The 17,282-nt window shown below is 41.0% G+C and overlaps 2 protein-coding genes across 5 annotated transcripts in view; one reads left to right on the top strand and one right to left on the bottom strand.

The window, feature by feature from the left end:
- LOC135085267 (uncharacterized) overlaps window positions 1-6,448 on the bottom strand; it is a 198,835-nt gene extending 192,387 nt beyond the window's left edge. For all 4 annotated transcript variants that reach the window (XR_010260055.1, XR_010260056.1, XM_063980012.1 and 1 more), the window contains exons 1-4: window positions 6,368-6,448; window positions 5,118-5,225; window positions 3,275-3,442; window positions 1,668-1,740 (exon numbers count right to left, since the gene is read on the bottom strand). Coding sequence is in view for 2 of the 4 variants with exons in the window: in XM_063980012.1 (XP_063836082.1) it covers window positions 1,668-1,740; window positions 3,275-3,442; window positions 5,118-5,221 (345 nt within the window). In the remaining 2 variants the exon portion in view is untranslated. The remainder of the gene's footprint in view (window positions 1-1,667; window positions 1,741-3,274; window positions 3,443-5,117; window positions 5,226-6,367) is intronic.
- Window positions 6,449-6,760: 312 nt separating this feature from the next.
- On the top strand, window positions 6,761-16,831 carry LOC135085216 (uncharacterized). Its single transcript, XM_063979972.1, has 6 exons — window positions 6,761-6,909; window positions 8,374-8,510; window positions 11,198-11,371; window positions 11,807-11,926; window positions 14,939-15,425; window positions 16,149-16,831. Exons 1-6 carry the CDS (start codon window positions 6,852-6,854, stop codon window positions 16,196-16,198), a joined length of 1,026 nt encoding a protein of 341 aa, XP_063836042.1. The 5' UTR covers window positions 6,761-6,851; the 3' UTR covers window positions 16,199-16,831.
- The last annotated feature ends 451 nt before the right edge of the window (window positions 16,832-17,282 follow it).

Raw genomic sequence — 17,282 nt, 5'->3', positions numbered from 1 at the left:
AGGAGGGGGGGGGGGGGAGTTATGTTACAGTCAGCGTCAAATAGTTCGTGACACCCAAAGTGGCCAAAAAGTTGACAACACAACCTTATTCCAATGTAACAAAGACGTGTTGCGAACTTTTTGGCCACTTTGGGTGTACTACTGTACGAACTATTTGACTCTAAGGCTGAGTTGCTAGTTTGGTCGGGCAGTTGATCAGTATGGGCATGTATGGGAGTGCGCACACTACGCCGATTCGATTTGGCCGATTCTTCATACAAATTAAAATCGGGCACAACTATCGGCCAACTAAAAATCAACGGTGTGCGCCTACTCTAACGATAACCGGTGATTTTTGAATGGAGTTTGACAGATTTTTGACGTTTGTCAAAGTTAAAGTAAGATGGTGCAACCCAGCCTAACTGTACAGGATGAAGAGAGGGGAGTGTTGCAAAAGGGTAAAAGATGAATAAAAACCGGCCGAGTTGGCCTTGCACAAGCTTTTTACAGTCGAAGGCACATTTTTAATAGCATCTATTTTTTATTAGCTCTGCATAATTATTGCAATACTTAGCGACAGTGCACACTGGTTTATTATTATTAGCTTCATAAGTTGTCGTCGTGAGTTCGTGACAGAGTCGCGAAGTCGCAGCTAATACAGGGTGTCACAAAAAGAAATGTCAAGCCGAAGCCCAGAGATAGCCCTAGTGATGCTCTGCCTCTAAGCTTTGGCTTGACACTACTTTTTGGAACACCCTGTATAATATGAAATCGACAAGAATAGAGTCTTGTCGCCGCGATTGTCGTCCAGTGTGCGCCTATCCTATCTATTTAATTTAATAAAATAATCAAAGAGGCAAAATTGCAAAAGTACGAGGCTAGCTGAGTTTGAAGCGATAAATAATGTACTGTAAGATTTACTAAAGCCCGGTATGTGAGCATGTAGAATTTTGTCCAATGACTGTCGCGACTGTACGACGGGCGGAAGCAGTGAGTGTGCGAGCGCGACAGCAACATAATTACGCGCGAGCGATAAGGATGGGTAGCTTGGGGTCATTGGACAAAATTCTACGTGCTCGCAGACCAGACTATACTTGCGGATGTTTTATATGGAACTAAGTATCTATTTTTACAACTGTTTTCTGGTGCGGGTGTACAATATGAGCGACTTACGCGACGCGACACAAAAATGTCAAGTAGTGGTTTTATATTAGTGGCGTAGGCGTGAAGTATCAAGGTCATATAGTAGACTTATCAACTCGGAAAGGGATCAACACCGTATCGCCTTTCGCGAGCTGTCATCGCCTTTCGCGCGCTGTCATCGCCTTTCGCGCGCTGTCATCGCCTTTCGCGCTCTGTCATCGTCTTTCGCGCGCTGTCATCGCCTTTCGCGCGCTGTCATCGCCTTTCGCGCGCTGTCATCGCCTTTCGCGCGCTGTCATCGCCTTTCGCGAGCTGTCAACAGCGAGGCGAGGCGTTTCGTTACGGTGCGGATAAGTGTGCGTTGCAGTATGGAGTTTCATACAAAGAATACTGACCGCCTCTAGTCGATACGGTTTTGATCCCTTTCCGGGTTGATAAGTCGTCCTTTAGTCGCATAGCGTCGCTTCTTGTCGCGTCCTATCGCTCACCTAGGATAACGGGTGATAGGTACAATCTAATATACGAAAATCTAGTTTCCAAATTACCTTATGAGCTATAGTTATGTTGAGTCTAAGCGGATCAGTGTTGTTGAGTTTCGTCATTGCTAATTTTGCTTCCCTGTAACAATACACAATTTTATAATCATCCAAATCCTTTGGGAATTTTCCAAAGACAAATAGGAGGACTCACTCGCCAGTGATGATTTCTGGTGGTGAGCGCAATCAATGAAACTTATATAAACTTTTTTTTATGCATAACAAGGCAGATATTTGACCACAATCGCAGTTGGATGCAGTCTAGGATGGTACATATCTGCCCTGTAAGTGCCTTCTCTCGCCTTGAAAACGCCCGGATTATAGTCTTCGGGAAAGACAGCAGCAGGCAACGAATTCCAGTCCCTAGCTGTTCGCATTATAAAAGAGTCATCAAACTTATGAATATAGAAGAAACAATCGCCAATTTAATACGTCACAACCATTCTAGAACAAGGTTGAGGGAAGACCTAGTACCGGAAAGCGGAGCGTGGGCGTCCACCCACAAGGTGGAGTGACGACCTCATAAAGGTAGCAGGAAGGAGCTGGATGCAGGCCGCTACCAACCGATCATTATGAAAGTCATTGGGGGAGGGAGGAGGCATATGTTCAGCAGTGGACGTCCTATGGCTGATATGATGATGATAACAATCACTTACGATGCCCTTAACCAGGTCATCCCTTCCATCTACCCTCTGCACTTGGATGTGATAGCAGATTTGCACCGCCTTCATTTATCGTAATATTCAGGCTAATGAGAATTTTCAAATGACAGCACTGGCGATAAGGTCCTGTCAGTTGCTACCACCAACCGGAAATCATTGGGGGAGGCCTATGTTCAGCAGTGGACGTCCTGTGGCTGAAATGATGACGATGACGACTCAGCCCAGTATCTCGTAGCAGACCAAAGCATATTTCTTCGCCGGATCATAGGCCGCTACCAACCGACCATTATGGAAGTCATTGGGGGAGGCCTATGTTCAGCAGTGGATGTCCTTGGCTGAAATGATGATGATGACGACTCACCCCGGCTTCTCATAGCGAACCAAAGCATATTTCTTCGGCGGGAGAACGCTGTGCGGACCCCGTCAGTATGGATGTCATTAGGAGAGGCTTATGTTCAGCAGTGGACGTCCTATGGCTGATATGATGATGATAACAATAACTTACGATGCCTTTAATCAGCTCATCCCTTCCATCTACCCTCTGCACTCGGAGGATTCCAGCGCCTTCATTTATTCTAATATTCAGGCTAATGAGGGTTTCTAATTGGCAGCACTGGCGAGTAAGGTCCTGTCAGTTGCTACCACCAACCAGTGAGTATGGAAATCATTGGGGGAGGCCTATGTTCAGCAGTGGACGTCCTGTGGCTGAAATGATGACGATGACAACTCAGCCCAGTATCTCGTAGCAGACCAAAGCATATTTCTTCGCCGGAACATAGGCCGCTACCAACCGACCATTATGGAAGTCATTGGGGGAGGCCTATCTTCAACAGTGGACGTCCTATGGCTGATATGAATAGTGAGTTTCTTGCGCTGCTTCTTCTCAGCACCGACCCATTTGTTATCCCAAAGGCTACTTAAAAAAAAAAGGGTTTTATGATGATGATGACTCACCCCGGTGTCTCGTAGCGGACCAAAGCATATTTCTTGGCCGGATCCTTGCTGACGTAGACCTCATGCAAGTTCCCGTACTTGGAGAAGGCTGTTCGGATCCCGTCCTCGTTGAGGGCGTTTGGAATGTTGCGGATGTACAGCCTGCAATGGTCGAGTTGGACTCCGCCACTGTGGACGAAAACATTGAGAATTTATAGGAGACGGTCCGCGTCGTGAGAGACCAGCGAATGAGACAAGAGACTTAGGCCGGCAATACACGGACAGCTCGAGCAGTTAGTCAGTGATCAACATACACGGACCGCTCTTGCAGTCAAGAGTCAACAGCTTGAAGCTGCCAGTGATAACTGCTCGAGCAGTTGGTATTAACTGCTCAACAAATTACAAGCGCGCGCGCAGTGCAATGAAGAAAGTGGGCGGAGGTAACTGTCGACCGCCCGAATCAGTTGCAACTGCTCGAGCGGTTCGTGTATGTGCGCGTCCATAGAACTCTGCATTTCACTGTGCAGTCGCAGCTTGAAGCTGTCGACCCTGACTGCTTCAAGCGGTCCGTGTATTGCCGGCCTTAGGCTAAGAACTCATGGCGCGATTATTACCCGCGCCCACGGCGGTTGCGAGTCCGCAGCTTCTGTAGAATGCAGATACTTATGTAAAAACTAATGCACAACTCACGACGCGGTTTTCGCCCGCAGCGGGTGCGGTTGTATGCGGGTCCCGCGGTACCGGCGGGCGACTAGTAGAATCGCGCGGGCCACCACAGCCTCGGCGGTTTTCGCCCGCGCGTAAACTGCCCGATCGGCGGGCGGGCGACCATTTTATACCAGTGTCTTGGCCCGCAGACACTTACCCGCAGCCGCGGCGGGCGCGGGTGAAAATCGCGCCGTGAGTTCTTAGAATAACCGCGCAAATAACCGCTCCCGTGAGTTTTTTCATAAAACCGCAACTCCACAACCGCCGCGGGCGCGGATTAAAATCGCGCCGTGAGTTCTTAGCCTAAGCCAAACCTAAGTCAAGTAACAGTCGCGGTCTTCCTTCTCGGTCTGCTGTCTCTGTCGCGGTGTGAACCGCCACGTCTTGTCAGAGGCCCAAACTAGTCTCTTTCGAGCATCGCAGCCTCGGCAGCACTGGCTCAACGTCCCCGCGAAGCCAATGCTCAGAAATTCCGCGCCCCCCTCCTTCAGTCAAGATTATTTATTAGTCGTAGTATCGAGCAATCTGGAATGCATTCTTTCAGCGGTCGCAGGTTTATTATTGTTATACTTAAGTACACAGTTGGCTCGCGCCACCCTTTAAAGTCTTTGCGCCTCTCCTGGGGGGCGCGCCCCCCACTTTGGGAACCAATGCCCTAAGCAATCCACATTTGTCTGCCTTTCTGATACTACCATAGCATTTGTGTGTATGTTAATATGGGCTAAGGGCTTGTCTTAGGAGGTAATAAAACACCAAACACCCTATAACTAAAGGTGAGCATGGACTAAATTACAGCCAACAAGAAGAGATACCAAATGTAAACAAACCCAATGTCATGGGTGAACCCATCTGACTTTGACATATTTTGGCGGGAGAACGAGACATTACGACAAATACACAAGATGGGAAGAGACAGAATATATTGTCAACTTGACAGTCGTATCGACCTTTTGTATCGCTGCTAGTTGGCCATACTTTAGAGCATTTACTTAAAACAACGTTCCATTCTTTGAAAGTTCTAGAGTCAGTCACCTTTTCACGAACCAAACGTCGTACATTTTACCTGTACTGTACCATTAGTAAAAATGTTACATTACATAGAAATGCTCTAGAGTATACTCACCTTTAGGTTTAATAATATTTTTTAAAATCTCACCTGATGTTGTCATCGGGATACTGGGGGTCGTATGAGGAATTATTGTATTCATCCCTCATGAGGTCCCACTCATTATTGTTGTTGTACCTACCCCGTGACGTCATTGTGCTGTTAACAGAAGAAAATTACATACTTAAACGAGTATTGGAATAACTTTATTTATTTGTTCTTGAATGCCATTTTCGTAACTGGAGAAATAATTCAAGATTTCGCCAAAGCAATTGAGGTACTAGATTTTTTTTAATTTTATTTGTAAGGTACTAAATACTACAGATCTCTGTTAAACTAATCTAATTAAATGTAGGGTCGAGAGACATTGAAATATATTTGAAGAGCAGACTGAATAGTAAATAGTATTTATGTTAAAATTTGATTTATTTGATAATGATTACTTTTACTTATGGTAAGTATAGGCTTTTAAAAGCTTTAGGCTATAAAATAGCTCCTATTAGAAACATAAAAGATATAGTTATTTAATTTTTATAGCGTTAAGAGCAGATTTTTTCAAGTTATTTATAATTTTCAAACATAAAAGATGCAATATTAGTTGCCCTTTGGTTACTTAAAGTAAAGAAATATGACCAAAAGTGAGGGAACACTTTTTAGGAATATTTTTCAATAATTATTTAGGCATTTATGGCCACACCCATTGTCATATTTGCTTCTATGAACTTATTTAATTATTTGAATAAATCTTTATTTGTTAAATATTCTTGTCTATATGAAATAAATATATGATAGGTACAAGACAGATTAGTTAAATTCGCATAAGCATGCATTAATTTATGTATAAAATAGAAGTAACAATTAAATAAATGTTACATGACACAATGCATAAATAATTGGACTGTTATTTAGTTTGAATGGACCGTTTTTTTACAGAATATTAAATAGAAGCTTGTAGTTTAACTTGCAAAAGAAAAGATGGTTGTTTGACCAGATAAACCGTTGGTAGTGGGCCCTTACTTAAAGAATAGTAACACCAAGTAACACTCTACAAAAATAAGCTCAACTTGAACAAACTATCTCCTTGATGATCGTTGCAGATACAAACTACACTTTAAGCATTGCTAGACAGCAAAACGAGCTGAGACTTGGGCTTTTTCATAAGATTTCTTCGAATTCACATGTGGTCGCCTCTTTGTCATTTTAAAACCGGCATTATACCGGCATATAGCAATTTGTCGACTATTACATGATTTATTTAAATACTTCGACTAATTTAGAGCATAAAATTACAATAAACTTACCCAATTAATTTCGTAAGATGTCGTGAAACAAGAAAACACCGACGAAAACAAAAAATCGCGTTTTTACTAATCGTCAAAAATGACTTTTTTAAAGCGGAATCGTATGAGAAACTTATCAATGAAATACAGATGACATACAGCTTTATTCATTCATGATTTTGTTTGCATGATTGCATTTTGGTTAAATTAACCTTTCGTATCATTAATCAATTAATACAAAACCATTTATTCAAGCAAAAATTAAATTATAAATCGGTTTTTCGCTTAAAGTATTGATTTATGAAATGAAGCGGAAGAACTAATGCAATAAAACCGTTTATTGACCAATAAATAAATGCGTGAAGAGAAACGTAGAACCATGTACATTTTGACAGAAAACTGACTGACATTGACAGTTGCAAATCTAACCTATCGTGTTTGTGATAAGAATTCAAGAGGAATTTCTTTTTAAATCAATTATTTTATAAGTTTTCAAATATGAAGAATGGACGATAATGCGAAGAACGCATCTTCCTATCATTTGGATCAAGAAGTACTGGACGGTACGTAGCCTGGGTGTGTTTTAAAAGTTTGAAATTTGACTCTGAATTTCCTAGAAGCGATGCAATGCAACAGGTATTTTGTAATATGACGTAGATTTCGTATGTGAAGTAATTATTCGTTCGATTAATGTTTACGGTTTTGATGTCTTGTGAATTATTACTAAATACATTCGAGTTTTTATTATGTTTATGTAATTTGTGAGTCATTGATACTTTGTTGTACAATGTAAAGTTTCAAAAGAAGTTTGTTCGTTTTATTAAGAAAAAATAATCAAAAAAACTTCTGTCCAACTCTTAAATGTTCACAAGTCATTAATTCGCTAGTAACTATTAATAAATCATGTATTTGCAGTAGAAAATATCTAAATAAACATTGCTAAATGGTTTTTTAATAATAATCTTTGGTTTTCCTTAACAGCAATATTTGGCACCAAAATTAGACGTCATTAGTAACTTCATTAATATTAAACTATCATAGCCTTTTGAAGTTATAAATTCATTTATTACTTAATTTTTACTTATTTAAACATACTTAATTTTTTTTTTATGTTACTATAAAATGGGGTAAATAATTCGTCCATGGGTAAATATCATATTATTAATGTTATCGACAGAATTTATTAGGCCATATGCATTAATATTATACATAGAAAACTCTCAGACCAATACAAACAAACATATTTATGCACACAATGTATGTATTGTTATAGTGTATGTGTCATACTTTTTCTGCATAACAAATGTCAAGATTATTTGCTGTTCTCTTCTAATGGTGATTTGTACAAACAAGCATCAAGCTAAATACTATGTATGTCTTGAGCTATGGCTGACAATAGTGACTGAGTTTCTTGCGCTGCTTCTTCTCAGCACTGGCCCATTTATTGTCCCGAAGCAGTGGTAGGGTTAATATTGGGACGTGTAAAAGTGCTTTTTAAAAGCCTATTTGCAAAAAAGAAATGGGTTTCATGAGATTGTATTTTTATAAGACCTAAAAAGAATCCCTGAGTCACTTAGGCATCTTTTTTAAAAGTTTTATACTTAGTAGAAGTTTCTTACAAAAGGATAAATTTATGTTGTGCAGATAATTGGATAATTTCAGAAAAGTTAATATGGGTAGATAGGCCATCTGTATCAGACCGGTTTGATTCCCAGTTGGGGCAATTTTTTATGGGCTTGTTCTAAGTCCGCCTGGCTAGCTACCATCATCTTACCTAAAGCCAGATTTATATTTATCTTGATTACTTCTGATGTCGCGTATTAAATGTATGATGAAACCGATTCCATACATTAGCACGTCAGACAAATAAAAGAATAATGCCTCGTTCAGGCACGCGCGATATACGCAAAGTTAAAAATAAGGTGGGAAATTTATTCCCACTGCATAAATGGTTAATACAAGGCGGGAAATATATTCCCACTGCCTTAAAAAGGGTTAAAACTATAACAACAATTCTAATGTTCCAGCAAGAGGCATTGGCATGACAGTGGAGGAGGTAGCTGGCCTTCCCACCACTAAGTACTCGGAGCGAGTGCAGTCACTCCGCCTGTGTGATGAGGACCTGGCCTTCTTGAAGGGATTGAGGAGGAGGATCAAGAATCGGGTATGTGATAAATAATTTGAACTTTATTTTCATCTATGAAACTACCTTAGTTTCTCATAGTTTTTTGGGGTCATTAGTATACAATACAGGGTGGAATTTTGTAATGCCACCTGGAGGGAAAGTACTTATTCCCGGGTCTGGTGTGAAATTTTCGGAAATATTTGAATGCAGTTCTCTTTCTTTTCAAAAATAAAGGAATGATTTTTTTTTTTGAGTAAAATTATCTATCCACAGTATTAATTTAAGAGTAATTTCCCTCCAGATGGCATTACAGTTAATTTTACCCTGTACTTATATGCTTGGCTATGTTGAGAGGATGTGATCAGATCGGAGTGCCGAAAAACCAAAAAGCATCTCGGAAGGCCGACTGGTCATAATTATCTTTACTTCCGAGTACTAGCGGCCAACTAAAAGTCGGTGGTCTGCGCCTAGGCTTAAAAACGTTTTATGATGGACACGGGACTATTCCCACCTCTCGTTCCCACCGCTGCAACTCCTGTTTGGCCAGGATCTACAGCTTGACCGCCAAAAACCCAACCAGTGAAGCTCAAGTTTGTCCCGAGGGAAAGTTCTGTCATTGGACCCGCAACGAAATTAATCAGAAGAATAGGAGTTCGAAATGGCAGTGCCAGATTTTGTATGATGGTGGCGTCTTTTTGTTTCGCGCGTCCATCGACCAAACTTTGTTTTTTGATTACAAAATAGCGTAATAAACCAAACTTACTATACATGTATACCTCTAAACTCAGTCTGAACTGAGTTACGAGCGTTAGAAGTTTGATGATTTTAGAAAGAAAGAAAGAAAGATACATTTATTACAATGGACATCACACAAATACAGGCAATTACATAGACATGACAGTGGCACATAATAATGGAAGAAGAAAAAATAAAAACAAGAGTAAACTGAGCAGTGCCACCCATTCACCAACAAGATGCCCACTGCAACGGGACCCCACTCAGCATATGCCGGGTCCACGGTGACGAAGGCCACGGCCCTGGTTTTCAGTGTGCCATACTAGAGTTACTTTTTGCGCGCAAGTTTTGTAAGAAATTGCAACAAAATAGTGACATTGTATGACTGTGTAAACAAACAATGTTGTTCACAAAATTCCATACAAAATCTGGCATTGCCTTTTATGATGGACTGACAGCAGGATAGGACGATACTTGCCTGGGCTAAAGGTTTTAACACAGTAAAATGATACGTTAAGTATCGGTAAGCCGAGTCGTCTGTGGTTCGTAATAAGACGCCTGAGGTTTGGTCGGCTACCTCGCTACGTGTGATGTCTATGTTCAATAAGATGACGGGAAAGTTTGTGAAGATGGACTTTTTATGCATTACAAGGCAGGTATTTGACCTCAATCGCACCTGGTGTTAAGTGAGATGCTGTCTAGGATGGTACATAGCTGCCCTGTAAGTGCCTATTCACTCTCGCTTTGAAAAGGCCCGGATTATAGTGTTCAGGAAAGACAGCAACAGACAGCGAATTCCAGTCCCTAGCTGTTCGCATTATAAAAGAGTTATCGAAATGCTATGGTGGAATGTCGACAATGTTGGAACGTTCGTAACTCCTTTTAAGCTGAAAAATACTAATCTGTTTTGATGGAACTTTACTATGTTACTTATTTATTTTGTTCGGAAAACCAACAGCAACCAAAATGAAAACTAAAATTAATCTCATCCATTTACAGCTGACTAGCTTTTGCCCGTGGCTTCGCCTGCATGAAAGTTTTGTCAAATTCGTTCTGTAGATTTTGTGTAAAAATAACAAACATCTTCACAGACTTTCACAGTTATAATATTTGTGAGATAGAGGAAAGGTCGAAGGAGTATATGTACACGAAGTACTTTTTGTGCATCAATATGGATCCCTTAAAACTGTAACGAATAACACACACAGAGCAGTAAAGGTCCGTATAAAAGGCACGAAAAACAGTGTCTCTTGTTGCACTTCGTTTTAGCCAAATGCCTTTCACTGCTGGACAAAGGCCTCCCTAAGGATTTCCGAAATGACCGGCCCTGCGCTGCCCGCATACAGGTGGTTCCCGGGACCTTTACCAGATCGTCGGTCCACTCTAGTAGGAGGCCTGCCCGCGCTACGTCTTCCGGCCCGTGGTTCCCACTCGAGAACTGTTCTCCCCTATCGGCTATCGTCTCGACGAGCTATGTGCCCCGCCCACTGCCACTTGATTTTAGCAATTCTGCGGGCTATGTCGGTTACTTTGGTTTTCCTGCGAATATTCTCATTTCTGATTCGGTCACGCAATGAGATATTTTTCATTAGGTACTCTGTCCCTACTGGCTATAGGGTGAGCTTATTATAGCCTCAATAAATGGGTTTTCCAACACAAAAAGAATTGTCCAAACCAGACCAGTAGTTCCTAAGATTAGCGTGTTTAAACAAACAAACAAACTCTTCAGCTTTATAATATTACTTACGGCCGCCCGCGACTTCGTACGAGTGGATCCCGTTTTACCCCCTTAGGGGTGGAGTATCGTAAAATCCTTTATTAGCGGATTCCTACGTCGTAACATCTACCAGCATGCCGAATTTCAGCCCGATCCGTCCAGTGGTTTAGGCTGTGCGTTGATAGATCACTATGTCAGTCAGTCAGTCACCTTTGAGTTATTAGTATATTATGTATATTTAGATATAGTATAGATGTTTGAATGTTTCTTGCAGCTAGCCTCCCAAAACTCCCGCCGCCGCAGCATGGAGCAACTGCGGCGGTTGACGCGCGAGCTTCGTGCGGTGCGCGCGTGTCGAGACGACGCGCTGGCCGAACGCGCGACGCTTGCGCGGCAGAGGGACGAAGCTAGGGCGCGGTGTAAACGGCTGAGGGATCATTTGATACAGGTATACAATAGCATAAGTTTAATTTCTTCTAGCTTTTAATACAACGCGCGAGTGACGTGCGACTCACGCGCGATTCTCGCGTGGCAGAAAGATGAAGCTAGGGCGCGGTGTAAACGGCTGAGGGATCATTTGATACAGGTAAGTTGTAGCATTAGTCTAAACTAGAATAGCCTAAGTGTCTTCTAGATTTTTCAAAGGAATAAGAGCCTTCTCGCTTGTAATACAACGCGCGAGTCACGTGCGATTCGCGCGCAGTAGAATGAAAAGAGGAAGAGCGCAGTGTCGGTGGTTGAGGGACCATCTGATACAGGTAAAAAGTAGCATAAGTTTCTTCTAGCTTTTAATACGACGCGCAAATAACGTGCGTTAACGTTCGTTTTCTTGCGCGTAAGAATAAAGGTATGCAATAAGCGTTTTCTAGCTCGTAATACAAAGCGCGAGCTTCGTGCGGTGCGCGCGTGTCGCGACGACGCGTTGGCCGAACGCGCGACGCTCGCGCGGCAGAGGGACGAGGCTAGAGCAAGGTGTAAACGGCTGAGGGATCATTTGATACAGGTAAACTATAGTGTGATTTCTGTTCAAGTGTCTTCCTGTTGTTAATTCAACGCGCGAGTAACGTGCGACTCACGCGCGATAGACGAGATGAGGGCAAGGTGTAAACGGCTGAGAGACCATTTGATACAGGTAAGAAAAAGGATAAAGGTACATACAAAAAGTGACTTTTAGCTCTTAATACTAAGTGTGAGTGACGTGCGCGTCACGCGCGTGTCGCGACGACGCGCTGGCCGAACGCGCGACGCAGAGGCAGAGAGACGAAGCTAGGGCGCGGTGTAAACGGCTGAGGGATCATTTGATACAGGTAGGTACATGAAATAATGTCTTTTAGATTCGTCACAACGCGCGAGCGACGTGCGTCTTTCGCGCGGCAGAGAGACGAGGCGAGGGCGAGGTGTAAACGAAACGACTGAAGGATCATTTCGATACCTTCAGGTTCAATTGTCGTATAAACCAAAACCCTACTTTTCAGGAGAGCCAAAAAACGTTTTTTTTTTTAATAAAAAAATCGTAACTTTTTTATTTGAGAAGTTATAAAAAAATGACCAAGAGAAAACATTTTTCAATTCTTGCGATGAAAAAGTCTAGATATTTAAAAAATGGGTATCTTCAGTAGTTTTAAAGTTAGCTTGGAGTTACGTCCTTAAAAAAGGCACTCGGTGGTTTATACGACCCATTATATTGGACCTAAAAATAACTCTTTACGTCGTATTTGATTTTTTAGTAAACACGAGACTGAAATTGATGGCTTAAAGACCATTAGATGTATTTTTTTTGGTTTATACACCCATTGATAAAGTGATTTATTCAAATGTATTTTTAAAACTATACATGTAAATAATGTATTGTTTACTATTTCCAGGCTTTTGTTGTTTAGAGAATTTGCACAAAGATATTTAACAGTGTAAAAACTATATTTGGTTGAGGTAGAAATAATAAATTTGCTTGCATACGAAAAATAACAAGTTTATTGTTTTTTTTTACAATTTTGAAGGAAAATTATGGCAAAACTAATAATTTTAAACAAAACTAAGCACCATAAATTTTGAACAAAAAAATACAATTACAGCAAAACATTAAGACAGCTTTCCTGGTTCTCTGCTGACGCATATTGAATTCGTTTGGTTATGATAAATTTTGCATAAAGAGAAGAGCCCCAGTATGCTCAGGAGAAGGATTTGTAATTTTTTGAGAATTTCTCTAAGGAATTTATATCTTTACAAGAAACTCAAATTTAAATTACAGCTAAAAGTAAAGGATAGATGACAAAATTTCAATTATTTGTCCGTCAGACAGATAATTAGAAAATATTAGACTCATTATTTTTTATTTTCTTTCATAATTAAATAATAACAGTGCTACATCGAGTTGAAATGGCGCGATACGTCACGCTTGAGTAGAATTTTTATTCAAAAGTGACGTCACGCGACATTTCAACGCAATATAACACTGTAATTATTCGATTACGGAAAAAAATATGAGTCTAATATTTTCTAATTATCTGTCTGACGAACTAAATAGATTTCGATTTCATTACCTAGTCATCATCCCTAATAGTACTTGTAAAGTAATAAATAATTACAGAGCATATCAAAAGGGTATAAATAGCATTCATGAGCACACTAAGGCTTGTTTTCTTTTCTTTAGTCGAGATCAATAAAATTCACGAATGTACTGGACCTGGAAAGCAACCTTATATACCTACCTATCTAGTTATTATCTTTAAAAGTAGAAACAATCAACTTTCTTTAAAAAACTTACTTACTGTCCATACATACATATGTGATGCAATAAATAAATGAATATGTATATGAAACAGATAATTACCATATAGAATACGTGGACTTACGACGTTGGATCCAAATATCTGGCCATATGTCTTTGGGCGTAAAAACCATTTTCAATTACGAGAGAGTTTTACATCCTGGCTTAAAAAAATGTATGGTTGATACATCTTAGCAAAAATACCAAAAACTAGCGTTTGGTTTTTACATCGTTTATAAGGTATTTATTTATCTTTTAGGCTATAATTTTTTGGGGCGTATAAACATTTTTTTTGCGAATTTCAATATATCGAATATACAGATCGATAGAGAAAAAAATTCTGATTAAAATGGTATATATAACTCAATTTGGCCAAAATGGTTTATACGACAATTGAACCTGAAGGTGTCGATTTGATACATATACACAGTAGCTTAAGTGTCTTCTAGCTTTTAATACAACGCGCGAGTAACGTGCGACCCACGCGCGATTCTCATGTGACTCACGCGCGACGCTCGCGCAGCAGAGAGACGAGGCTAGGACGCGGTGTATACGGCTGAGGGATCATTTGATACAGGTAAGAAGTAGCATAAGTTTAATTTCTTCTAGCTTTTAATACAACGTGCGAGTGACGTGCGACTCACGCGCGATTCTCGCACGACAGAGACGAGATGAGGGCAAGGTTTAAACGACTGAGAGATCATTTGATACAGGTACACAGTAGCATAGTGTCTCCTAGCTCTTAATACAACGTGCGAGTAATGTGCGACTCACGCGCGATACTCGCGTGGCAGAGAGACGAAGCTAGGGCGCGGTGTAAACGGCTGAGGGATCGTTTGATACAGGTAAGTTGTAGCATTAGTCTAAACTAGAATAGCCTAAGTGTTTTCTAGATTTATCAAAGGAATAAGAGTCTTCTCGCTTGTAATACAACGCGCGAGTGATGTGCGATTCACGCGCGAGTTTCGCGTGGCAGAGCGTTGAAGATAGAGCGAGATGTAGAAGGCTGAGGGATCATTTGATACAGGTATACAATAACATTACCATATATTTAATCCTTCAGAGACTAGATTAAGTCTTTCCCTCCAGGTATCTCGCGACGAGGCGTGGGTGCAGATTCAAGCTCTCTCTCTCTCTTTGTCTGTGAGACCATGGTTTCTAGAAGTATTTCGTAATCGTAACATTTCATGAAGATTCTAGATTAAAAGTGAATTAAACTTATTAACGACTATACTCTTATCTTTCCAGGTCCTCACCGACCGCCTAGACAACTCCAAAGTGCCAGAAATCGACGTCGAAACAACAGAATCTCAGCGCAAGCCCAAAGAAGAGAAAGACACAGCATCGTGCCCTCTCACTCCCGCCTGCGACATAGAAATAGACAAAAACATATTCGAGTGTCGAATAGATAAGCTTGTCCAAAAAAGCGTCAACCACATCTTCAACAAAAATGATAAAAAAAAGATTTTCGCCAAAACTGTTTTTTTGACAGACGACAAAGAAAAAAATTCAAATTCGAATGCGCCGTTGAATTTCAAAATACAAAATTCGAATTCGAAATTGCAGTCGAACGTGAGCTTTCATAATTCGAACGTCAAGTCTGTGGTCTTCGAAGGTTTGAACTGTTCGGTTGACACCACGGAGGTTTTGAACTTGTCGGTTAAGGAGGGTAGACGGAAAAGTCATGGGAGGAAGCAGTCGGCGCCTAGACGAATCACTTATGTGGAATACGAGGGTAAGTTATCTTTTTATCATCATCATCCTTTCAGCCACAGGACGTCCACTGCTGAACATAGGCCTCCCCCAATGATTTCCACATCGCCCGGTTGGTAGCGGCCTGCATCCAGCGCCTTCCTGCTACCTTTATGAGGTCGTCGGTCCACCTTGTGGGTGGAAGTCCTACGCTGCGTTTTCCAGTACATGGCCTCCACTCCAGAACCTTGCTGCCCCATCGGCCGTCAGTTCTGCGTACTATGTGCCCTGCCTCAGTGCAGTCTATAATCAATGTGTGTTACCACTACCAGTGATGACTTATGGTTCGAAAACGTGGCCTCTCACTATAGGCCTTATACAGAAGCTCAAAGCTGCACAGCGTGCTATGGAGAGGGCTATGCTCGGTGTTTCTTTACGAGATCGAATCAGAAATGAAGAGATCCATAAACGAACTAAAGTTGCTGTAAAGTATGCAGTAAAGCACGGTCTGTGAGCACGTAGAATTTTGTTCAATGACCCCTAGCTACCCATCCTTATCGCTCGCGCGTAATTATATTGCTGTCGCGACTGTGCGACGGGCGGCCGCAGTGAGTGTGCGAGCGCGACAGCAAAATAATTACGCGCGAGCGATAAGGATGGGTAGCTTGGGGTCATTGGACAAAATTCTACGTGCTCGTCGCTGACATAGCAAGCCGAAGTGGCAGTGGTTTTAACATAAATAAAATAATTGTTTGTTTATCCACAGTTGCCCCAGATGTGGTTCTCGACTTAAAAATCAAAAAGGAACCGCAGTGACGTCACCGCGTTCACACCACACAGACCAAAAATGTAACTATATAATGCGCAAAGAAACATAGATCTTAAGTCGTTCGAATAACGTCCATTATTGACCGTGTCTTGTTGAAAGTTGAGAGTTTTATAATCTGTCTATACGCGTCTCGCTCGCACTTCATTTGTTAGACAAAGCCGTGCGTATGACCAATATATTGTGAAGTTTTCCTCCGTGAAATACCTATATTATTTAGAATTCTATTTTTGTAGAAATTGGTTTTAAAAAAAACCATTTATTAAACTATGCTTAAAATTAACATTTGCGGAGTCAAGACATTGTACTTATTTGTATATTGTATAATATTGTGTGTCTTTTTTATGTGTCATTGTGACAATAAGTGTCATGGATTAGATTGGAGGTATAGATGAACTACACTGAACGGCAACATTGAATTTTCAAATAGATCCCGTTTATTCTGTAACCTATTATTGGTACCGTTTGAAAGAGCTCGTAAAGCACTTTCAGGATCAGTAACCAGTTTTTCGATATCTTGTGTAGTTTAGAAATAATCGAGTGAGATCACTTATCGTTTCCACCTTGTATAATTTCCAACATGTCAAAAATCGGAACCAGCTATACGGTATTGACGGTGGCGCCCCCTGTCTATGTCACGGGTGGGACAGGTCGTTGTAGTTCATCTATATTGACACTTTAACATGAGAAGTTACTACATTGACCTGTTTAACAAAGAATTTTAACATGAAAGAACAAAACATAAATTCTTTAAACCGCACCCTACGCTTTTTCAGGATTTTTAAAATCATAACATTATTATTGTGTAACAAACAGTGCCCCCACCAAGTCGAGCAAAAAAGCGGCACGGCCGTACCATCCTTTTCTCGAAGCAATTCAGGCCATTTTCGACCGCCTGTAACTTCGTTGTGGATAAAACTAGAAGGCTGAATTTTCATTAGCTATGCAGGCATTGTAAAGACACGGTATATTTAAAATTTCATTCAATTTGAACCAGTAGTTTAAGAATTATAACGGGTCAAAGTTACTTAATTTTGTCACTCACTGACTGACTCACTGACTCACCGATCATCA

This window comes from Ostrinia nubilalis, chromosome 28, assembly GCF_963855985.1.
Source record: "Ostrinia nubilalis chromosome 28, ilOstNubi1.1, whole genome shotgun sequence".
In the NCBI taxonomy this organism is placed as follows: domain Eukaryota; kingdom Metazoa; phylum Arthropoda; class Insecta; order Lepidoptera; family Crambidae; genus Ostrinia; species Ostrinia nubilalis.
Note: the sequence above shows the minus strand (reverse complement) of the source record. Positions and strands in the feature narration are given on the sequence as shown.

Bases quoted from the DNA above. Each gene is read 5' to 3' on its own strand.
- LOC135085216 (XM_063979972.1), top strand. From the start codon at position 6,852: ATGGACGATAATGCGAAGAACGCATCTTCCTATCATTTGGATCAAGAA. The intron at 8,511-11,197 runs GTATGTGATAAA...TGTTTCTTGCAG, and splicing joins GGAGGAGGATCAAGAATCGG to CTAGCCTCCCAAAACTCCCG. The intron at 11,372-11,806 runs GTATACAATAGC...CGTAATACAAAG, and splicing joins TGAGGGATCATTTGATACAG to CGCGAGCTTCGTGCGGTGCG.